Source organism: Lethenteron reissneri, chromosome 36, assembly GCF_015708825.2.
Source record: "Lethenteron reissneri isolate LAM-NWPU_2019-01 chromosome 36, ASM1570882v1, whole genome shotgun sequence".
Classification (NCBI taxonomy): Eukaryota; Metazoa; Chordata; class Hyperoartia; order Petromyzontiformes; family Petromyzontidae; genus Lethenteron; species Lethenteron reissneri.
The window spans coordinates 4,494,496-4,519,736 of record NC_083814.1 but is presented as its reverse complement, the minus strand read 5'-3'; the positions used below and the strand labels follow the sequence as shown (position 1 = coordinate 4,519,736).

The following is a 25,241-nucleotide window of genomic DNA, read 5'->3' as shown; positions in this document are numbered from 1 at the left end:
CATTAACATGTGTATTTCTTGTGAGACTTTTTCAAAATTCCTTTTATTACCTGAAGAAAGGGAAAACTTATTTACGAGGTACACATTCAAGTGGGAAAAAGCCAACGGCATGAACATTTAAAAAAAATACATTTAAACAAACATGAAAGTGCAAAACATGTCAACATAATGGATTACCTTCCACATGATAATCTTAATTTATTAACAAAGCAATGCTTTTTCCAGAATGGATGTCCGCGGATTCTTCCTGTCTTTTTGTTGGAACTTTTCGGTGTGGTATGCCGGGCTTGCATGTTGTTGTAATAAAAACATAATTACAAAACCAAAGCAATGTTTTAGCCTTGCAAATACTGTAAAAACGATAGGTACCACGATCCCTTACAGTATATATATAATTAATAAGATGTTAGTCACGGAGTCATCATTCTTTTAAAACATAAACGGTGTTTATCCTGGTAGGATGGGGATGGTTTCGTTGGATTTATCCTATGGATAAACTGGTGTGTGCTATGGAAATATGGAATTTCCACTACTGTCCAATGGATGACAATTTGCCACTTGCTGCAGGAGTTTGTGGTTTGAACCCCAGGGCTGACCAGGTTAATACTGCCAGTGGATTAACCGTAAACAAAACGCGCACTGTCTTATTCACAGTGGATATTAAAGATCCAGTGTGTGCCAGCATCATGATCAAAATTAGCCACATGTAAAAAAAAGAATACCCGCAAAAATAGCAAGACCCTCCTGAAAAAAACTCAGTGGTGCTTTCCTGGATAAACAGATGTAAACAAAACATGATAAAATAAAAAATCTGAATACAGTTATTTACAAAACGAAGATATGTAAAAATGTTTACTTACCTCGTAGGGGTATGTGTGAATAATTAGCACCATGGAAAAACTATTGGCTTATTTATTAATAGTTATCACCAAAGCCAAACAAACTAAAACGGGCTAAGACAAGTGCGATAGCTTGCTTCAAGCTTCATAAACAACACCAAACGATAGTGTTGCAGCATCTCAATCTTCGCCTGTGACTTTTTTTCTGCAGAAAATTTCCCTCCAAATATAACGAGCAGTGGACAAATTAATGCCATGGTTGGTGAAACAGTGTTGGTAAATATCAGCGCGGTGGATGTCAACAATGACAAAATTGAGTTCTCACTTGTAACCAATTCTTCGAACATCAACATTTCAGGTGAGTTCACGGTGTAAGAAACCCCACTTCCTTTGTTTCCTACCACCGGACAGGTGTGTAGTGCATTGGCTATGTCACTGAAATTAAAATATACAACGCTATAAAATTCCGTCTACAAAGGCCCTTGATTTGTGCTCATTGATAACTGCTGCTGTTGGCGGGTTTCTGCAGCCGATGGCAAGTTGACGTGGAGCCCCAGAAGCTCAGAGCCAGTTTTTGGCGTAGTGAGCGCCAGCGACGGCAAGGCCTCCTCTGCGCTGCTGCTCACCCTCACCTTGTGCAACTGCAGCGCGAACTCCACGTGCCTCTACAACCAGACCACCCTGAGCCTCAACAGCAGTGATGGATCCACTTTTCAGGTCAGCTAGGCAGTTCATCATGTTATAATTTTGGATTTCTATTTTATTTGAGATTGTTATTATATTGTAGAACATTGTGCTGTATTATAGCTAGCACCTGCAGTGACCACAGGGATCACCTAATTACATACAAAGTTTACAAATGGAAAATAATTAATCGATACTCACCCACATGGTTCTGTGCATGTACTGTTAGTGTGAGAATCGATTTTGATCACTGAATCGATGAACTGTTACACTGATGCATCATTGCACCTCTAATGTGCATGTACTTATAATGAGCTTATTTTTACATTGAAAGTTCTCATACTCAAAGATTCATTACGCTTGCAAGAGACAGAGAGAATCTGAGGGAGGAATCCTGCATTTGACAATTAGTCCATATATTTGTGTTCTAATGAGTATTTGTGAAATGTGTGTATGAAGGTTGCTGGCTGCAAGTGTAACCCGGGGTACACAGGGATGCAATGCACGGACAACTTCGATGCTTGTGCAGACAACCCATGTCATCCTGGTGTAGCATGCTTGGACCAGCCTCCGCCCTCCGTGGATTTTAACTGTGGACCTTGCCCTACAGGACTCACAGGAAATGGATCCAAGTGTTATGGTGCGAACATTTGTTCACTGCCTGCAGCTGGGGGGTCTTGTTCAAAGCAGAGCTGGCACTGATCCCGAATGCTCGTTCTTCTTCCCGTGCATCTTAACGCTGCAGAGCCGTATGCCTCCACCTGTGCAACGACTGCCGAATCCACCAATTCCTTACCCGCAGCTGCAGCTGAGACCCCCCTGCTCCACTACTTAATGACGCCTCGACTCAACCACTGCAACATTCTCCTCCATGGCCTCCCCCAAATCCCATTAGCAGACTTCTCGCCCACACCCATAAACGGGACCACATGCTCCCAATGCTTAATTACTTCCAATGGCTCTCAGTCCAATCACGGGATTAATTTCAAAATCTCACTCAGCCTCTTCAGGTTCCTTCTTGGACTCGCCCCCGTCTGCCTCTGACCTCTCATTTTACTCCACTCCCCTCCACACACTCTTTTTTTTTAACCAGCCACCAATGTTTAGATGTGATGCCTCTGGTCAAACTTCTATCAGTGGGAAGGTCGCTCATTCTCCTCTGCTTGTCCCCATAGTCTTGAATTTCCTTCCCATATTCACCCATACTGTTGAATATATGTCCCTTTTGTTTTTACACAATTACTGAATGCCCAATAATACCCATAATTAGTGTATGGCATCTTGAGGTCCAGTTGCATTTATATGCGATATAAATTCCCATTGTATTGCATGGTATGGTGTTGACTTAGATTATTATTTTTTAAAGCTGTCACAAACCTGCATTCCACCATGGAGAAGGGAAGTTTGGCTGATCACACAAATGTTGCTAAACTCCCTTCCCTTTGGGGTGCACGTCGAGGTGCCATGCCCTGACTCACCAGAAGGTGGTAGAGCAAGTGTGGACCAATATCATCTGCCTTATCTGTTTGGGAGAGAGTGTTGCCTCCTCGCATGCGCGGGTTTTCTCTGAGCGCTCCGGTTTCCTCCCACGTGCATTAAAAATGCGTTAATTGGTTAAAAATATCTGAATATATTTTTAAACATCAATATAAAATACAGATCTCTGCTAAAAAGAGACGTTGACTGTGTGGCTTCCTGGGTAAATAATAATATAAATTATGATTATTATGGATCATACTAACAATTTTAATTAATATAAACATTAATAACGATTATTATAATTATTATTCTTTAGGTCTTTCGGTAAAGTCACGTAGATAGGTTCAAGTAGTTTTTTGTTTTTTTCTTTGAACCTATCTCTGTGACTTGACCGAAAGATCCAAAGAATATGAATTCCTGCAGTCACGAAAGCTTTAAGTAATTATTATATTTATTATTTATCCCTTGAGCAAAGGTGACTGCTGAGCTTAGAATTCCTTTGTTTTGAATATTTTCCAGGTCACCAACCTGGACAGACCCAGATTGAATTACGCCCAGATAGGATTATACAGTTCACGAAAATAAGCTCACGACATAACATCAATTCATAATAACTATTTGGATAATGTTTACTTGAACTTTGTATAAAACAAAAGAGCACTAAGCTTCTGAGTAGCCCGTTGATCTGATCGCATGTGTTGTATTTCCAAACGTGGATGAGTGTATGACCGTGCCGCCTGTCTGCAATCAAACATGTACAAATGTGCTCGGCAGCTACAAATGCAGCTGCAACAGTGGCTACATCAATACCTCTGCAGATAGCTCCCAGTGCCAATGTACCACATGTTGTGTTATGATACGAGGAGGGACACAACATACATATTTTTATTATGTTATAAAATGCTGAATTAACACAGTTTGAAAATTTAGCAAATGTACATATTTTTTAAAATTGTGTGTCTCATTTGTGGGGTGACGGTGTTTCCATCGAAAGTGATGCTGTTGTGACAGAGCACCAAACTCATCATTTTAATGTGATATTTACAATTGGCATCTTATGACTTCATATGCTCATCTCCGGAATGATAAAATGGGTAGCACTTTTTGGAAAGTTAACGGTGACTGTTTTGAGAGAGATTAGTAATTTATGGTATTGATTTGAAGGCCGCAATAGAGATAAACAATCTTTTTTTTTATCTATTAGATTCACAGATTGGTGATTTATGTCACTTTCTAAATATTATCGCAGGTACAAGTAGAAAATGTAAAGAATAATTAGAGAAAGGAAAGTTCGATTTTTTGGAAATTTAATGAGAAAACAAATAACTGAATATCATGTTTTGAATGTAAAAAATTATAGATACAAGAAGGCAGGGTAGCAAATTGCCCAATAGAATGCAACTGGGCGTATATAATGCAAAGTTCTTTAGTACATATCATGAACTTGAGAGAGAGAAATATAGTACACATTCAATTAATTATGTTCATATTGCAAACATATCAGGTTTCAATTTTGAGACGTGGATGGGAGCAAGCACCAATTTATAATAATAAGAGTGATAATTGTTTTTTTTACCCTTTTATCTGGCAACAAAACTGACACCGTTTTGTTGCCAGATAAAAGGGTAAAAAAAACAATTATCATATTTTTACTGGCAAATGAGGTACCAATGGTGTAAATGCTTACCCCGAGCTCTCATACTCTGATGGTGCATTGTCTTTGAGTTGTGCGCCTTTTGGCGTCATCTGGTCCAACCCATGTGAGACTAGGCTCTAAGGAAAGCTGTCTCGGGTGTGGACCAATCAATTTCAAGGACAGTGCATACATTATCAGAGTTATGTTTTTTGTTTGCATTATGACTGTAGGTATTGTGGTCTATGCAAACATGACTCCTTGTAAAAAAAGGTGTCAGTTTTGTTGCCAGATAAAAGGGTAAAAAAAACAATTATCATATTTTTTACTGGAAAATGAGGTACCAATGGAATAATAAGAGTGTTTCCATGAATACTCTACATTAAAATTTGTATATATGTCTGACTTTTGAAAATGCAGAAGAGGATCCCAGCTCAGGGAAGAAGTAAATACATTCTTTACAATGTCTATTTGAATGTGTATTTTCACAGATGTTGACGAATGTACGAAGTTGATGTCCAACTGCAGCCAAAACTGTACCAACACCCCAGGAGGGTTTCAGTGTAGCTGTTACAGTGGATTTCACAGTGTGAATGGCGTGTGTAATCGTAAGTACACATTGTTTTGATTTCCTAATAAGGTGTAAGAAAAACTAAAATTTATGCCACATATTCTCTGTCTGAACATATCATCTATGAACATAACAACTTTGTCTGAATACAAACTTTATTGTAATAATTCATTTTCTATTAAACATGTGTAATTTTTTCCTTCCAGCGGACACTGCATGTCAGGTGAACATCTGCAGTGAAAATGGGGCCTGTTACATCGTCGACAGCTTAAATGCATCAGCCTGTCAATGCAACAACGGGTAGGTTTCTTCATTGTATGGTAGCCAAGGGTTTTCCAATTTGGCACCGCGGTGGCGAGATGTTAACTCCCTCGCCTGCTATACATAGAGGTTGTGGGTTCGATCCTGACGCCTGCTGTATATTTGGAGTTTGCGTGTTCTTCCTGTGGTCGCGTGGATTTTTCTGCGGGTCCTCCAGTTTTTCCTTCCACATTTAGAATCAACATCACGTGTTTATAGTATTTTGCTGCTATAAATATCCACGTGATAAGTCACTTCAATGAGCTATCATTTGTGACCAGGTCGCTTCTGAAAAGCAGCTATATTGCTCAGTGGGTCTTACCTGGTAAAATAAAAAGTTTAGTTTAATTAGTTTAGTGTATTTACAAATATCAGGGGAAAGTACTGCATATGACAAATTACCTGGATTGCACCAATGCTCAGAAGCAAAGTCTGGAATAAGCCTGGATTGTACTTGGAGGGATGACTGTTGCAGGCAGCAGAAGGAATGCCGCCCTCTCTATTGTTGCACTGTGCTTCTACGTTTCTGCATCTGTGCACGGTGCTCTAATCCAATGCATAGAAATGCATTAGATTATTAATATGTTATTGGATGGAGCAGGTTAATCTCTACACAGCATTATAGCTGAGTTGTCACTTCTGCTTGTACAGCTGCCAATTATTGGTACAGGAATGATATAAACATTTTACCTTTTTGTTTATATATATTCAGAATGTTGAGGATGTGTATATAAAATTTTGTTTGTATTTTGACCTTGATAAATCAATATCACATCTTCATATTATCTGATCAGGTCTTTTGTTATGTTTAGTTATAATTCACACGCTCATGAAACGTTGAATAACATCTGAACAGTCTACTCCAGTTGGGAAAAAATAGATAAGCTGTGGAACATGTATTTTGCATTTTTACGTTCCTGTTGTCATGCATCTACTATTCACGATGGTATTTTCTTAAAGCTTAGCATGAAGGTAGTCAGATTTTTTTTTTTAAAGGTGAGAGGTCCTTCGCAAAGGAGATGTAATGTAAAAAAAACTAAATTAAACACTCTTGTTACCTGGACACTCAAATCATGGGTGCAAATACACTGTATTGCGATTGTGGTACTCCTATCAGTTGGTGCAGAGATTTCATCATAGTACATCGATTGACGTTTCAGTTACATCCTGAACGGCACGAGCAGAACGGAGTGCATCAACAAGAACGAGTGCATCTCATCCTCACCTTGCGACACCACATATGGGACGTGCAGTGACACAATGGGCAGCTTTGTGTGTGGCTGCGTGGCTGGGTACATAATCGGCAGCAACGGTCGCACCTGTCAGGATATCAACGAGTGTCAGAATGGAAACGCCAACTGCAAGACTAATTCGTCGTGTCAGAACACCCAAGGGTCCTTCAAATGCACATGCGATATTGGATTCCAAAGTGAGTGGGGGTTGTGTGCCTATCCTCCAACGCGTGCGCATTTTTGTGGTTGCACCGCGTGTTTTGTTCGGCGTTCGTGTCCCGACGTTTTGCTCTGTGCGCCGGGAGTGTCAGGTTGGAAACAACAGCTGCAGGTACATTTTCAGGAAAGTCTCTTACGACTCTACTTTTAGCAGTGGATATCAATGTTTAACACGTATGCTTTCGCGACCAATATCCATAATATAGGATTTTTTTTTGGGTTGGATCGTGTAAATATGCATGTGTCGTAAAACCCACCACCACCCGACACAGCCAATTAGTACGGTTTTCACGTAAATAGAGCATGCCATGTTGTGGATTTGCTCTCCAACACACCGGTGTGCTGTACGAGTAAGGAATTGGCATATTCTGTTTACGTGACAAACCTTACTAATTGACTGTGTCGGGTAGTGGCGGGTTTAACGACATTTATATTTCCGCGATCTAACCCAAAAATAAACTATATTATGGAGGATATTAATGTGCGTACTGGATGAGTAACAATGTAGCCAGTTGAATCAAAGCTTCACAAACGACCAGAATGCTTTTGAGGTTTAATGAATCGTATCTCTCATACGTTTAAAATGAAATACACTCTACGGGATAGTGTAATTTTACGGTATATTCTCTTTCTTTTCTCATGATTACAATTATGTTCAGCACTTTATAATTCTGTATATAGATTGTAAGAATAATGGCCACTTTAGCTTTTGCATTGATGTCGAATAGCATTAGAGAGTTGTGCGGCACATTGCTGGTCCATTGTTCCCTAAATATATTCAAAATGGCACTTGTGGACCAATGTTTGTTTATTTATTTGTGTGTGTATGTCTTTTTGTTTTAGTGAACGGAACAGAATGTGTGGACATAGATGAGTGCAAAACCACAAACAACTGCACTGGAAACTCTGTGTGTGAGAACACTGTGGGCTTCTACCTCTGCTGCTACCCTGGTTATAAAAGTAAATTGCAAAGATCTCATGGCATTCCATACATACCCGCTATTATGGTTCTTCCCATTTAGGAGCTAGTACCTATAAGAAAGATGTTGTCTATCATACCCAGCCTCAGCCTTTTTTCAGTATTTTACGAGACAACAATAATTTAGCACATTAAGTAGATGCGACATTCTTATAACACAAATGAATCACGTAGGCGTTGTGTTTCACAGAAACAGGCTGCAGTAGTTTCACAGTAAGCGGCTATTTTGCTATTCATAATTACAATTGAATACCTTTGCAGATATTTTTTTTTTATTTGGACCACGATGCCAATACACCAGGGATTATTCCTTTAAAATTACATTACAAGATATATTATTGTCCACTGTGAAGCGGACAGTGTGTAGTGTACTGTTACTGCACCTGCAGTATTAACCAGGGTGGCGTGCGGGAAATAAACCGTGAACCTCCGCAATCAGCAGCAAACCCGCTACCGTTGGGCCATGTCGCTGGCCCAGATGATTTTTTTTCTTTAAAGTGTACATATGCGCAGAGTGTAATTTACCTGCTTAACCTTACAGGCAATGGAAATATTTGTGAGGACGAGGATGAATGCTCCGTGGGCAAGCATAATTGTACTGGGCAGCAGACCTGCATCAATACCGTTGGATCATACAATTGCCAGTGCAATCAGGGATACCAGCAAACTGGATCAACTTGTGTTGACATCAATGAGTGCGATACGACCAAGTGCCCTCCACTCGCCAAATGCACAAACATTCCTGGCTCATACACATGTCTTTGCCCAAGCAACTACTACAGTAAGTTCATTCATGTCCATTCCACGGACACTCACACGAAGTAAACATGATAGTGTACACATTTATTAATATACAGGGTGCTTAAAAAATATGATCACTTATATGGGACTATCGTTTGTAATGGGAAAGAACGAATAATACGCTGTAACATGATAACAAATGTATGTTAATAGCTTCAAAAAGTCAAAGAGTCTCCACTTGTTCGCCATCATTGTCAACACGTGCCTGGAATCTTCTCCAGGTGGTCTCCAGAGCCCGGAGGCACTTTTCTCGTGGTATTGTTGCAAATTCTCAAGTGTTAACATTTTTTTTAAGCACCCTGTACAACAAGTCTACATCATTGTAATTAAAATATGTGCGCGCCTAAAAGAGACTAACGAATATATAATAGAAACTCTAATACATTTGTGTTAATCATTTTGCTTTAGTTATATTGACTTTTTATATATGTGCACAGGATTGACAACAGTATATGTTTAACATAGAAATGAAAACGAGTAGAAAGCTATCCATTTCGCTCGAAAAATTACGTAAATATTTGCTGGAAAGGGAGCTATTACTGTATAATTGTATTTAAATATGTATAATCTGAGTTATAAGAACTCCATAATTAAGGTTATAGAGTAGTGGCCATTAAAATAATGGTAAAGTTGAGAGTTAAATTGTTTTCCCATACAACGCATCATCAGGTGGCATTCACCTCCGCTGGCCACACCTGTTAGGTAAAGTTAAAAGCGTAATCTAACAGCCCTAAATACATTAGGTGGTCTTGCAATTGAAGGGGTAAACAGATATATTACAGCCAGGTAACCAATATGTTACTGGTGGTACAATTGCTGTATGACAAAATTTATTTGAAGAATTACAGATCCAATTGTGTTCTGTAAACATAACTGCAGTCACCCATGCTCCCAACAAACCAAAGCCCTACAACTTAACATGGAGGTCGTTCTCTGACACAGTAAGATGGACTGCTAGCTTCAGTGTTCCAAATAGGTCTCATGACATAACACTGAGAGCACAGTTAGAATATAATTTGGAAAAAAGTTAAACGATATCTCTGTCACTTTAAATGGAGATTGAAGTATCATTATTTTTGGCACCAATGCCAGTTTTGTTGCGTTTGAATAACTTGCTTGGTCTCCCTAAACCACAGCACTTACTGTACCACGGATGCATTTTGCTTATTGGACGATTAGATGAAACACGTGGGTATGCCAGGAGGATTACCATAGCAATTTCGGGAGACCTAGACGTGAGCTCTTACTAGCACTTGCCAGGCTATTCCATTTATAGCGGGCACGTGAGGGCAGGCGAAGCCTTTAAGTTTTAATTAACAATGTTTTTAACCTAATTTTATCCAAATTCCTCTCCTTGATTCTGCATTGCCAGCTGTACCAAAGGGTTGTGTGGTTATATATATATATAACATCTTTCTGTTATTTTGGCTGTGGAAAATAGATACATATAAAATGTGTTAATATTCCATCATCGATTCACCAATGTAGAACATAGTGCAGAAATGTATTGCAGCGACAGGTTTCGTTCTGATGTAAAAGTATGATTTTGGCAGTCAAAAATGTGGCTTTCAAACCAGTGAACATTCAAACAATATAACGAGAGAGAATGTATATGTTGTTCTATTAAACAGATAATGGCAAGCAGTGTGTGGTGACAAGTTGTGCGCAGACCACATGTACTACTGAGTACTGCAGTAATGGAGGAACTTGCTTCAATAATTTGAATTGCACTGCCACATGTGCTTGCTTGCCTGGCCACACGGGTGACAAATGCCAGTATGGTCTTGACATTGTCAGTTCATACATCGACACAGGTAATAACATGTATTAAACTATTACCACGAAACAAATTATTAAACATTTGTTTTCATAAAATAAGTATAGTTCACGTTTTATCTGTTTGCATGTTATGAGAGCAAACGTTTAAATCACAGCATCGTTACCCCGTTGTTTAGCACCAAAAGTATACGTATTAAAAAAGTTCCTTCGTGTATTACGCAGGCCATTAAGATCTTTAAATAGTAAAATGTGTTACTTCTCTTATCCGAAAATGACAAATGTCTTTCGCTTTGCACATTGTATTCAACAGACTTGCACGTGGCATACTCGCTGTTCATATTTGCATCATTTGGCACTGAGACTAATAAAACAATTATAAGCTACAACACTTCATCAGCGGTACGTTTTTATGTATATATACATTTTTATAGTATATAATGCATATTTAAATTATACTGGTAGGAACCTCCTGGTTACGCCAGCCCACAGGGGATTACTGTGTCCGTCCGTCGTGCAGGGAGGGGCTGGGTGGGGAGGGAGGGGGAGGGTGGGGAGGGACTGGGTGGGTGGGTAGGAGCTGGGTGGGGAGGGTGGGACTGGGTGGGGGTGGGAGGGGTGGGGCTGGGTGGGGGGTGGGAGGGGTGGGGCTGGGTGGGGAGGGGCTGGTCACCCCGTGGTGCCCTTATGAAACTCAACGTTTAACCTACTCACGCCGGCTTGTGCCCGCCCTCACAGTCGGGCATATTTGCGGGATACACCACGCCGCCGTTGACCCTGGCCATTGACCGAGCAACCAAACGTTCCTACCAGCTCCCTCCGCAGGAATGTGTTTCTGGCATTAAAAACTGTATGATGAATGCTGTTCTGTGGCTTATTTAGGAAATGTGGTGTAGCGGGAATCAAGCTGGGCATCTGTGGAAAAGAGCTTTATGGCTCATTGTATTCCACCAGGATAAATAAAGATTCAGATTCTGATGCTGCTCTATGAATCCAGTGACCCGAGTTCGATTCCCACTCACGGCCAACACCAGTGACAATTATCTGAACCAGTCTTGGGCCTTCCCTATGTTGACTTAGGGGCCGTCAATAAATGACGTCACGCACCTGGGGGGGGGGGGGGGTCAGACATTTGTGACGATGTATGACGAGGGGGGGAAGTTTGAGAAATGTAAGGTCACGTAAAAATGCGCAACTTTAAATAAATATAAACACGTTCCACTTAATTAAATAGACTTTTTAATAAATGTTTTCTCGTACAACAGAGTGCAGCACCACATTAAATACACACTACAATGACAATAGTTTAAAGCGATTTGAAGCATGTTTTAGTTTCAAAATGGAAATATGGTTTTAGGGGGGGGGGAGCTTTGTGACGTCATATTTGAGGGGGGTCTGACTTTTTGTGACGCCGTGTGACGAGGGGGGGGGGGGGGTAAAAAATCGTCCAAAATCGCGTGACGTCATTTATGGACAGCCCCTTAGCCCCAAACGAGTATCTGGTGGGATGTGTAAACATCTCCAATGGGGAGAGAAAGGCAGCCGGGCATGATGCTGGCCACCCACCCCATCGTGTGCTGTGCCGGCCTTCATAGGTACTCGCTAGCAGAACTGGCCCCAACAATCTTATAAGGCTATACACGGGGATCTCTGTCTTTGTGGATTATTTAGCATAATGTGACGTGGTAAACCTTAGACCCAATTTTTTATTCTCACAATTGTATTTCATATGTTAAGACGTTTACATTTCCATTTGGAATGCTTGTGGATATCAGTACACTACATTGTGTCAAAGAAAGGCCCTGGAATATTATTTCACGAAACTACACCGGGAGTCGTGTTGTAGTTTATATGCCAAGTAAAGAGTTCCTCACATGTCCAACAAGTCTGTTTTGGGTTTTCAAGAGCTGAATAGGGACACATTTTCAGTGAGGAAATTAATGTAACGGTATAATTTTCGTGCAGTCATTATTGGTGACGCGACTGAGGTGATAAACTCATTACATTTGAACGAGTTTAATTTTGGGTTGCTACATGGATTCAAACCCAGGGCTTCAGCAGTATCAGCTTACTGCTCTAACACAGTATCATCATCCTGGCCTTGGATAACTAGTTGCCTCAATTGAAATCATGCTTATTTACAGAAGATAATATAACTTGGCATTTCCCCACAGAGATTACCAACCGTGAAAGATTAACATATATCCGTAACACCTGTGACACTGCATATTCTGACGTTAGAATAAATGCAAATATACAGGGCCATCCATTTATAGATACCCCACTGATTGCTTCATTACCATTGGCGTCATGCGGTACGCAATTGGCTACAGGAGATGTTCGTGAGTTGGATTGACGGTCATGGAACGGATGCATTGGCCCCGCGTTCACCTGACCGTAGCCCCCCCGCTTGGGTTTAACGCCCGTGGGGATCCCGTCAAAGACCGGTGTGTGTAGGCCAACGAAGCAGCGAAATATCGAACACCTGAGCTCACGCGTGGGGCATCACTGAATGCCGTAAGCAAATCAGACCGGCTATGTTGGACAAAGCATACCAGGAGAGTGTTAAATTATTGAATAGGTACACCATTTGAGATTGATGGGAGACGTGTAGAGGAGACTTTGAAATAAAGGCAAAATTATCTGTAATTTTCCCAATCAGTGGGGGTATCTGTGCATCGATAACCCCCTATTGTTGTTACATTGATTGTTAACTTGATGTTGTTTTGTTTCAAACAGGTTATAGCAAAGTTGATGGTATCTAAAATCTACTACGACTTCAAAGTGAACGCTATGAGGTTGGTTAGCCAACCACCGCCGACTAAGTGGCCCACCAATAGACATGAGCACAGACAGTACAGAGCATCACTCAGCTCAGTCGGACAAAATCACGTGACTGCAATGTGTACGAGGGAAAACATATCCAACACACAATCTTCGTCATTTGATAGTGCTTTATAATGGAAGAATAATTACATAGTACAAATTGGAATAATAGTAATAACACAGAACTCCCTTTATCCGTAGTGATATGGAGCACCGTTATCGCAGATTCTATTATCTGCAGGGTTATTCGCGATTTTACTATGGGGTAAAAAATCACAGATAACCTGCGGATAATAGGTATCATTAACCATGCGATGAATCTTATTCGCGAAAAGAATTGTAACAGGAGTCAGTAACACGCAGCGTAGGGCCTTTGATGCATGTCTGTCTCCACGTGAGCAACACGGACTGGGATACAGAGACACACACTTAGATGCGTACAGAGACAGAGACCCACGAAGGCGTGTTACACTTCACGAGTCTCTCAACTCGTGTGCTGTAGGTGTCAAAGGTTAGCGATGTGCCCTACCCAAACCTCTCTTTCGCTCTCTCTGTTCGTCTGTCTTTGTCTCTTTTTCTTTGTTCGGCATGTATCCATTTCTCTTTGTGTGTGCGTCTTCGTGCATCTGTGTATCTGTGTGTGTCTCCCGATCTGTTTTATGCGTCTCCGCGTTTGTTTCCGTCACCGGGTGTCTCCATGTGTCTCTGTGTGTATCTCTCTGTGGGCTGTGTTTATCCTCGTCTTTGTGTCTGCGTATTTCTTGGTCTGTCTCCATGTCTGTGTCTCTATGTCTCTGTGTCTGCAAATGTCCCCATGTCTCACTGTCTCTGTATATGTATCTCCACACTTATGTGTGTGGGGTATCTTTGTCTTATGTGTCTCTCCTTGTCTCTGTGTGTCTGTGTTGCTCTGTCTGTTTTCTCGTCTGCCTCTGTGTCTGTCTGTGTCCCTCCGTGTCTCTCCTTATCTGTCTATATTTGCGTCTCTGTGTTTCGCTTTCAGTGTCTCTGGCTGTGTGTGTCTCTCTTGTTTTTGCGAGGCTAATCGTGTCTGTGTTGTCTCGTGATCAAAGCGAGTGCCGCCCGCAGATAACCGACGGATAACATGAGTAATTTATTGGGCGACCGCTATCCACAAGGCGTGGATAAAAGGATGCTGTTCCACAAAGATATATTGAAAATGTCACAGATTATCATGGATAATAGGAAGCATAGGGTCTGCAGGAGTCGCTGATAATAGGCCGACGAATCAGAGGAGTTATTCTGTGTGAGAAAAAAATAGGTTCACATGCCAATTAAAATAAATACTTTAGAAATGTATACAGAAAGCAATCTAAACGTATTTGAAAAAGCAATGTGAGGACATTTAAAAGGGATTGTTGTGTCTGTCAGGTGGATAAGTCTAAAAGTGTCATACGGATTTGTAAATTTGCTGTAGGAATAATACTCGTTTATGTGAAGTGTTTATGAGTAAAAATGATCTCTTTAACATGTTATTTGTGTTCCTTTCAGTACCGCACAACCATTTATCCTGAACTGCACTGCTCGTTTTAACTACACAACAAACCAGGATGTGATTTCCATATACGATGGGACTCTAAATTCAACGATTAATAACATCAACTATGCCACGCGTGCTGCACTACAAAACCTGACACTGCTAAATTCAACAATGTCTAATCCACGTATGTGTACATATCATGAAGTGCTTTGTCCATAGACAGGTCCAAGGCACACTTCTCTCCTTCACGTGTCCGTCTTCTGCTGCCCTCTGCATCTGTCCATTCGTCTTTGCTGAACATAGTCTGTCTTGGCCATTTGTTTTCTCCCTTCTTTTGGTCTTGTCCTAAATAATATTTCCCTCATCTTAAAGGAATTCACATAGCGCCTTAACCTAGGCGAATTTACAACGAATTAACAATGGTACATGTTAATGCAATTGTGACGAGGTCAATGCAATAGGTGAGAGGAAGCAATGGGGGCAAATCGGTGACGTGTGAATTCGGTGAAAGCGAAATTGATAACAGTAAATTATTTAACACGTAGGCTTTCGTGACCAATGTTATTCATAATCAACGTTTTTGGGTTTTATGTCGCGTTATTTATAAATGTGTCATAACCCTCCACCACCCGACACGGCCAATCAGTAAAAAAGTGTCACGTTGACAAAAGACAAATAGTTCACTGCTTTAGCCCACCGGTGTGTTGAAGCCACAACATTTACAATTTGAGTACGACGTTTCGCTGGTAATTGCATCCAGCATCATCGGGCAATTCGCCAGAATGGTGAATTGGGCAATTCGCCAGAATGGTGAAACGTCGTACTCAAATTGTAAATGTTGTGGCTTCAACACACCGGTGGGCTAAAGCAGTGAACTATTTGTCTTTTGTCAACGTGACTCTTTTTTACTGATTGGCCGTGTCGGGTGGTGGAGGGTTACAACACATTTATAAATAACGCGATCTAAACCCAAAAACGTTGATTATGAATAACAGTAAATTATGATGAATGGATTGAATGAATGGGGATTGAGTGAAAGCCATATAATGAGAATAAGAAAAGGAAAAAGTAACGGTGGCGTTTATGAGTGGGAGATTAAGGGGTCGTGTGGTGACCAATGGAAAATAAGTGAGTTTTGAGTGCGAAACGGAAACTAGTGAGCGAAGGTGATTGCTTAATGTGGAGGGGAAGTTGTTCCAGTGAAGGGGGGGGGGGCAAGAAGAGAGAAAGCGAAAGCGTAATTGAGCACAGGGAGAAGGAGGAACATAGAGAGAGACAGCACATAATGAGAACGTAGAGGGCGAGAAGGCACGAGGAAAGATACAAGCATGGAAAGATGCGGTGGGGCGAGGTCACGAAGGGATTTGTCGACCAGGGTGAGGAATTTGAACAGGCATCTCCTCCTTCGGCTCATTCTATCTCACTATTGCACCCCCTAATGACCTTCTGCCATCAGGCTGTTCTGACCATCACCTGCCCAATCTGGGTTGTCCTCTTGCTTTCCCGAATCGATTGAATGAGTTCACATTCTTCCCCCACCTGACGAAGCACTTCTTTGTTCCTTGTTTTTCTTTCCGTCCTACTTAACTCACCTCCGATGAGCACGGTCGGCTATGCACGGTGCGAAAGATGTTCACCTTGCGTACAATTTCATAATTCTCCAAATCCACGTATGCATGCACATGGCTGTAATAAATCTCGGCTTTGCAAGCCTAAAGTAACCGAAATATTTGAATGTTGATCTATAGCGTGAGATGTTTTTTTTTAAAGTATACGTTTCTTTGAAACTGAAAATGCGTTTAACAGTCTTTGTTAACATTTCGCAGTACTATTAATATAAAAGGATTAACATATGTAATATTCACATACATTAATCAATTATACAAAGTTACAATATAATATGCACTATATATTTAAACTTTAATGCTCAATTTTCATTTTTATTCAGTTTCCAAGGATGACCTCCTTAACTACACAGTATGCAGTACAAATATGCCTGGATACAAAGCTGTGTGGAATGGCACATACAACATCGTATGCAGGTCTCCCTGTGTGAACTCAAATTTGTGTAACAATGGAGGAACATGTTTGCCCTCGAACACTGGGCCTGTGTGCATGTAAGTTCACATCACTTACACTTACGTAAAATTTGAGTTTTTTTCCCCCGAATTTATTTTCACGTATTTTATTGTTAATCCTCATATAGCGAGTCAGGCTCAGGATAATTATTGAAGCCTTGCTATGTGTTTCCAATGCATAACAGCCTCATGTCTTTTTATTATAAGCACGGGGAAAAAACCCCGCAGAACCCATACCCTGCCATCTAATCCAGATGCACCACAGTCTCACCGGACACCAACTAATACATGTATACCAGGACTAATAAATGCCAAGTCTTGTTGAATATTTCCACATTATCCACCTGTTTATTTAAATGGTTTATCAACACCATATGAACGTAATCTTGCAAAACACTTTCAAGACATTTAAAAAAATACATTGGAGAACAGTGATAGCTGGTTAGCCAAAACTTTAAGGTCTTAATTTCAGTGACATTTTTTTTTTATATTTTGATTTTACTCCTTTGTTTATGGATATTGATGTCGGATTTTTTTCATGAGTAAGCAGATTACATCTTTGGCTCATATAGTTCATGTGGCTTTAATTATACTGAGGCATTGGTTGTGTGTCTATCTGTCATTGTTTAATGCTCAGGTTCAATGTGTACCAGATATAAATGACCTAGTTTTCATTAACTGTACAAAGTAATCAATCCAACAACTTCACAAGATACCCTGAAACAATAAAGCACGGTGTTTTGAAACTATCAAGGTTTGGAATACAACAGTAATACCATGTATTTTCAACAATGTAAAATTCCCTGATTACATTTTAATTAGTTTGTGTGGCAAATTAATCAGAATTTGTAGTTTGAAATGTACTGTATTCGAATATAATGAGGATCTTAGAAATGTGGAACTATGGTAGTAATCAGTGGACACGTTTTTATTCTAGCTGCCAACAAGAAGGACTGTACCATTCTGATGGACCCACGTGTGAAAACATCACTATCAAAACATCGGCCTTCTTCGCAATATTATTCGCAAGTCTTGGAACTTTGACTTTGCTTGGAATAGGTACCTACATATGCTGGAGATACAAAACAGGAAGAAGCTACAATATATTTGGGAATCATAAGAGGTACGTAATAATTCCTGGAGTCAATGTCATTTAAAAAAAAGTTTAGTCATGGTTGGATTGTGCTTGCTGAACAAAGGCCCACAAACCACTGATTGGGCAGCAACAAACGGCACTATTTAAGGTGTTGTAGGTAAGAGTTATTACATTTCTTGAATCAAGCTTTGTTAGAACTAGGGACAATAGATGATGGGAGGGAATTATCTTGTCAGTTATTCGGGTTGTTTAATTATGCTTCACTGCGATGGACGCTGTTGCTTGATGAAGGGGATACCCGCGACCTTTCCAGATGTCACTTGTCAATAATATTAGCCATGGTCAGGAATCAATCTTAGGTTGCTGGGTTTATAGTGCCACGTGCTAAATGCTATGCCACCACTACTGTGTGCCAACACACACACACGTCTTTAATGTATAAACAGGCACTGGTCCAATGAGATGTATAGTCACTTTTTAAAAAGAGTTCACAATTACAGGTTAAAAGAAAAAAAAAACAGTACAAAATCAGGAATAAAGTTCAATTATATTTGAAGCATGATTTAAAAACTAGTTTACATTAGAAATGTTGAATTAGCGTAGCGACAGGGTATTAAAATAATATAATTTTGCAATAATCTCGATAAATATGTTGAAAAGTAGCTACATTTTTGCATGTTCAAATGCTCACGGAAAACATTGCTTTTAAAACGTATTGGCAATTTGATTGATAAAGAAGAAATCCAAGGGGACAATGGTTTGTGCATCTTATGTTGGCACATGACTGCTAACATTAGTGGTATGAGTGTACGAACCAGTTTTGGGCTCACCAACCAAAACAAAATTGACATTACACCTATACAATCTAACCCAAAATAAACTAATTATAAATCATAACGTTGTTTGTAAAAGCATACTATAAAATCGACATTGACCATCTTAGTAAATTATGACCAAACAACCGGCTTCTCTACTTGGTGTTTGAGGGCCATCCAGCAATGGATTGACTTAGCGATGAACATTATCACTTAATCAAATGTAAAATGTGTTTCTGTTGTTCCTGCAAATGTTTGGTGACAAAATCCACGCTCTAAATGACGTGGCCGGAGCTGCCCTGTTGCTCATTTGAATAAGCAACACTTTGATGTGCTACTATACTGAATCATTATAATGCATAACATTTGCAAAGTGCCTTTCCACGAGGCAAAGTGCTGTACATAAAATAAATAAATGCTTCCTTGACCAAGGGAAGGACACACGAAGAAACATAGGAGCTAATTGAGGCAACCAAAAGAGAAAATAAATGCGTTTTGAAGCATGTTTCATAAGTTTGTTTACGTAACATTACGAGTGATACTCTTTGGGTCTTTCGGTAAAGTCACGTAGATAGAAAAATAATAAAATAAAATAAACTCACGTTTCAATCGCAAAACAAGCAATCGTCTTCAGATGAAAAAATACAGCAGGCGGACTACTGACACAGGAACAAATATAGCGAGAGACCTACTGCAGCCAAAGGTTATATAGGTTTGAGATGGGTAAAACCCAAGGGTAAGTGGGCGGGGCTAGAGATGGAATTTGCAATTAAATGTAAGATCGCAGAACTAGGTATACCTCGGCTATTGTGTTGCTAGAGATTAGCATGTCAATCTGTTAATGTAACCCCACGGCTACGGTGCTGAAGAAGGACCTGGTCCTGGTCCCGTGGTCCCCCCAGCCCCCTCCTTGGGGCCCCTTGGCCGGTACCTTTGATCACCAGGCCTCCAGGTTCACCTGGAGTGCCATGGCCACCGGTGAACTCCTGCGCCGTCCCTGGCGCTCTCGCCCCCTAACAGCCAGAGGCTGGCACGGCATGCGGCTGGTGTGAGCGGTGCGCATCGTGCCTCACACAGGCCGGCTTAGGCCTCATGCAGTGGCCTCCACCGATGCCACTACATATATAAGGAATGAGAGCACGCATTATGCTAACTGACTGTCATGTGATCATGTTGCAGTTCACGAATTCGTGACGAAGGATTATACCAATATATACCTCGTAAGTATCTCAATTGTTTATATCATTTTTAAAAGAGTAACAGAGATTATTGTTTAAGATACGTGGTATGAAATAATATAGTCATTACATTTTCAGTGTTTCTGATTTTACAAAAGTTCTGATAAAAACAAATCTTACATGTATATGGGAATAAATACAAAATACATCATCACTTTGGGTAAAAAGAGAGCATTTGAATTCCTGAGACAATATAAAAAAAAAATTGGGACGAGTGATATATATATAGTGATATATATTGCTATGCAAAAATAGGAGATCAACATGTACGTGAAATAAAAACAATTTTTATTGTAAAATTAACCTCACCTTTCATTGGTCATATTCTGAGCTTCAATTACATCATGTACCATTCCTAAATATTAATTTACTTTGAAAACTATGCAATATACTGATGTGGGTGTTTTGGCATCGATAAAGATGTTCAGTTTCTAAGCACATGGAGTGAAATGTTCGTTCATATTTTTTTTAAAGTCAATGGATGAAGACCTTGCCATGCCATGTCAGCCATGGTGAAGGGTGGTGTTTTTAGTTTTTAAACATTTAATCACTTTTGGACAATGCAGGGCACCACGGTGGCGATATGTTAACTACCTCACCAGGTATACAAGGGGTCGTGGTTTCGATCCCAACCCTGACACCTGTTGCATATTTGGAGTTTGTAAGTTCTCCCCGTGGTCGGATGGATTTTTCTCCGGGTCCTCTGTTTCACCCCCCCCCCCCCCCCCCCCCACATTTAGAAACATGTTCTCCGGGTCCTCCGTTTCCCCCCCCCCCCCCACATTTAGAAACATGCATTTAGAGTATTTGGCTGCTATAAATTTGCACGTAATAAGCCACTTCGTTGAGCTATCATGTTATGGCCAAGTCACTTCCGAAAAAGAGCTATATAGCTCAGTGGGCCTTACCTGGTAAAATAAAACTAGTTTAGTTTCAGGCTCAAGGCTAAGCCCATAGAAAGGCGATATATATTACCAGACTGACCTATTGGAGTTTTATGTGCCAAAATAAGCCAAACGTATATTTTGACAAGTGTTATTGTTGTTAAAAGTACAACGTGTAACATACATTGAATGGTGACTTGCGTCGTAGGTACTGGTCCAGATAGTCCAAGGTGAACGCATATGAATCAATGATACGTTGCAAATGATTGCGTGTTTTATTGCACATTGGATATAATTTCATCCACGTTTCCTCAGTTGTGTAATTGTTTTTTTTCCGGATGATAACAGATAACCTTCCAGCGTCGTCCACCAGCAAGGCAGCGTAATTGATCTCCATCACGAACCTCGGTAATATACATTTGCTGACAATGCATATACATATATACAATTATTGTATTTGTGTGCAGGTGTTTAACACATTTGTTGCCAGCATGTGGACGTCTTTGATTGCAGAGACATCCGCATATGAAGAGATTCAGTTGCATTCAACAAAGTTGTGCAACTGATTGATCTGGTGTGGACCTGCTATTTACAATGGAAAATTTATTCTCCATAATATGGTTTTATAATAATAATAGTAGTCATTTTTAGCCCTTTAATTTATCAACTACTGGCTGAAATATTATCCACACTGTGTTGCAATTTGGGTTGATAGCGCTTTCACACGCCGTGGCTGGTCGATTGAAAATCATTTGATTATTCATATCGAGGTTAGGTGGCCACGGCAGTGAGATTTTTATTACCTCACTTGGTATGCAGAAAGTTGTGGGTTCGATTCCGACCCTGACCCCAGTAAATTTGGAGTTTGCATGTTCTCCCTGTGGTCACGTAGATATTTCTCCAGGTCTTCCCGTTTTTTTCCTCCACATTTAGAAATAAACATTTAGGTATTTGCCTGCTATAAATTTCCACATGATAAGCCACTTCGTTGAGCAATCATTTTTGGCCAGGTCACTTCTGAAAAAGAGCTATATAGCTCAGTGGGCCTTACCTGATTAAATGTTTTTGCTAAATAGTTTATTCAATATTTTATCTTAAAGCACACGATATAGCAAAGTCATTTCATTACACCCTTTCTCAGTAATATTTAAATGACCAATTATTTAACAATTAAACTTTACACATCGGAATTAATGAGGAAACAGTTTTGCGAATCTGTGCACTAATGATCTAAAATCAATGTTATAATTTTGACTAATATATCACTCGTGAGGTTGTAACACATGCTAAAAGTAAATGTAATTTTCCTCATGTTTTAATTCGAACATATTCTATGGTTCTTTCGGTAAAGTCACGTAGATAGAAAAAATTACAACAATAAAATAATAAAAAATAAGTGAATAATTATACATCTTTATTCACTTTATTTTCATTTTTATTATTTTATATTTTTCTATCTACGTGACTTTACCGAAAGAACCATAGAATATGCATTCCTGTAGTCACGAAAGTTTTAAGTCAAAATTTAATTCGAACACTTTTTTTATTATAATTTCAGAAGCACTTTGGAACTCAAGCATGAAAAACAACTCCGCATATAAAACCCACTAAGTTTATTATCCATATGCTGTACTTTTGTGAAAGCAATTTTAAATTGGATACATTCCTACACTCGGTCTACTATTGACCAATAATTTAAAAATGCAGAATATTACGAAACCCTTTTAATAATGCTGTATAATAACATGCGGCATGTGCAATGGGAATGTGTTGGCGACATTTATTCTTAGGTAATTTTAAGCAATTCTAACCAGTTTTGAGCTATCGACATATATATCTACCATGAAAACATGCTCATTACCATTATGCATTGTTTTTATTTGTTAGCAATGGATTTTTATAATTCATCATCAGTCATTCTCAATCCACTGCTGGACGAAAGCTTCACCGTCGCCATCCTCACACAGTCCTGCGATGCGACAACCTATCCCAATCCTGCGCATGCGCCGATCTCATTGTTCCATCTCACCTGGTTGTTCATCCTCTTGAGAGTGTTCCTGCCTTAAATAGTCATTCCATCACTGGTCTTGGCCATCAACCCTGTGAAGGAAAATAAGTGGCCTATGCTCACTTACGTTCCTCAAGAGTAAATCTGATTTTCATGTGTTGGCCAGCTCACGTGTCACTCTTCTGTGGCTCATTGTATGCCCCAGCATTCCCAATTTTCCAAATATTTTAGATGTCAATACTTTTTAATGCAATTTCATCCGAGGTATGATGAGTGGTAAACAATGTTTTGATATTGAATGGAACTCGAAAAAGGTTTCTTATTTGTGTGTTGTTAATTATTAATCATACAGAATGGGTCATATGCAGGTGCCTGTGATTAACTATTACTAGTACTGGTATTTGTGTCACTATACAGTTACAAAGGTAATCCCGTTGACATTGAACAGTAATAAATATATTCAGGGATTTTATTTACCCTCTGGAGATTCAAATAATTGAATGGGATGAATTTGGTAAATTATAATTGCACAATAAAACTGTCATTATTGTGCGACAACAACGCAATAACACGATATTTAGTACAATGTTTAAAGGTAGGCTTGTGAGCCAAGTGTGACGGATGCTAAATTGGGGGTGGTTTTTGACAGGTTATGGTGTGAAAGGCAGTTTTTGAATTACCGTGTGCTATGGTGAGAGAGGGCACACACATTCATTCATGATTTGAAACAACGGGTCATGCTGGGCTTAGATCAACAAGCCACATTATTGGGTCAGAGTTCACATTAATTTGTAACTTCGACCACCTTCACATCATCTGAATATCATAGGTTTTCAAATGACTCCTCATTCGTAGACATTTGTAGAGTGCTCAAGGAGGAGTTATCTGAGCAAACGTACACATACTGCACGTACGTTAGTTGCACATGAAGATAGGTGTTACATATATTATATATTAATTATATTCATTATTACATAGCTTGAGTGAATACAACAGTTGTTTACGTGATTACAATACAGTAATTGTGGCAAATAGTTTGGAAATATGGTCTACATTTTGAATTTTACTGGTATTGCCTTAGAAAACTAAAAATGGTGATATGCTATGTGATGTGATAGGCCATCAGTAAAAATGTTGCTATGAAGGCATGCATTTAATCTCCATGGTTGTGGTTTTATAACATGAATATGCAAGTGGATGAAAGTCAATGACAATTACAATCAAGTCACTTGGTAAAATAGTAATTACAATACACACACTATCAGATAAAGTCCTCCCAGTGCTGTGCCAAGTCGAGGGGGTTGTTTGACCCTACTTTACCACACTGATCCGTGGAGTTGTGAAAATGCTTTGCTGGAGCAGATTTATTGTCGCCATAGAGAGGAAACCGAGGTAGAAGCAGGTTCTTTTGCCACCGTTTCATAATCGAAATATTGCAGTCATGGCCACCAAAACCAGTGCAAAATGTAATGTGATCACGTAATGTCAATAATGAAATCATTGTAATATTCCAATAAACATGTAAACTTTGCTGGATGTGGTTTTGTCTGAGTGTTAAATGTGTAGTGGTGTACATAGTGTGTGTATATAGCGTTGTACCAGCGGAAAGGAGGTACTGCAGGCGTGGGACCTCTCCCTAGCACCAGGGGTTGGATCCCGAGGGGGCATGGTCCGGGTGCCAGTGAGTAGAGGCTGTGTGAGGACATGGTACTCCAGATGAACCAGGGCAGGGCACGTGACCGAATGAGGGGATAACGGGGCCCAAGGGGCACGTGACGGGCCACGTGACCAGTGCCCCGACTCTACCAGAAAGATCTGGAAAGAGGGCGTGGCCAGGCTCCGCTGAATAAAAGGCGAGTCACGCAAATGCTCGGGGCTAGTCTCTGGGAATGGATTCAGCGGGTTTGTCTACGATCTCCGGAGCCTCAGCGTGGACCTGACAGCACGTGGCTGTCTGGATCTGAGCGGGTAGACGTCCCGTCAAGTAGCTGTGAATAGCCGTGGTGGTTCCCACTGAATATAGTTATCCCGTCAGTGGTTACGAAATTACCCATGGTGGTTACCGCCGTATATAGTCTCGCTATTGAGTGGTTATGTGTTAGCCCGTGGTGGTCAACACCCTAAGTAGTTATCCAGTGGAAGTTGTGTTGTTCAAGGAATAAACGTGTTGCCTCCAAGTCTTGGCGTGTGTCTGAATAGACACACTACAAATGTTCCCTACAACTGTGGGGGGAAAAAAACATCTTAAATGTTGAACATACATAATGTTTCGCCATGCTTAA

General features: G+C 40.1%; 1 protein-coding gene across 1 annotated transcript in view; it reads left to right on the top strand.

Annotated features, from left to right (window-relative positions):
• LOC133351031 (mucin-19-like) overlaps positions 1-24,495 on the top strand; it is a 285,024-nt gene extending 260,529 nt beyond the window's left edge. The window contains exons 118-134 of the mRNA XM_061565914.1: positions 1,051-1,197; positions 1,369-1,556; positions 1,983-2,163; positions 5,127-5,243; positions 5,413-5,506; positions 6,667-6,935; positions 7,801-7,917; positions 8,478-8,717; positions 10,369-10,551; positions 10,827-10,915; positions 13,253-13,311; positions 14,852-15,024; positions 16,789-16,957; positions 17,856-18,041; positions 20,009-20,049; positions 21,300-21,359; positions 22,510-24,495. Of these exons, the coding sequence (XP_061421898.1) occupies positions 1,051-1,197; positions 1,369-1,556; positions 1,983-2,163; positions 5,127-5,243; positions 5,413-5,506; positions 6,667-6,935; positions 7,801-7,917; positions 8,478-8,717; positions 10,369-10,551; positions 10,827-10,915; positions 13,253-13,311; positions 14,852-15,024; positions 16,789-16,957; positions 17,856-18,041; positions 20,009-20,049; positions 21,300-21,337 (2,291 nt within the window). The 3' untranslated portion in view covers positions 21,338-21,359; positions 22,510-24,495. The remainder of the gene's footprint in view (positions 1-1,050; positions 1,198-1,368; positions 1,557-1,982; positions 2,164-5,126; positions 5,244-5,412; positions 5,507-6,666; positions 6,936-7,800; positions 7,918-8,477; positions 8,718-10,368; positions 10,552-10,826; positions 10,916-13,252; positions 13,312-14,851; positions 15,025-16,788; positions 16,958-17,855; positions 18,042-20,008; positions 20,050-21,299; positions 21,360-22,509) is intronic.
• The last annotated feature ends 746 nt before the right edge of the window (positions 24,496-25,241 follow it).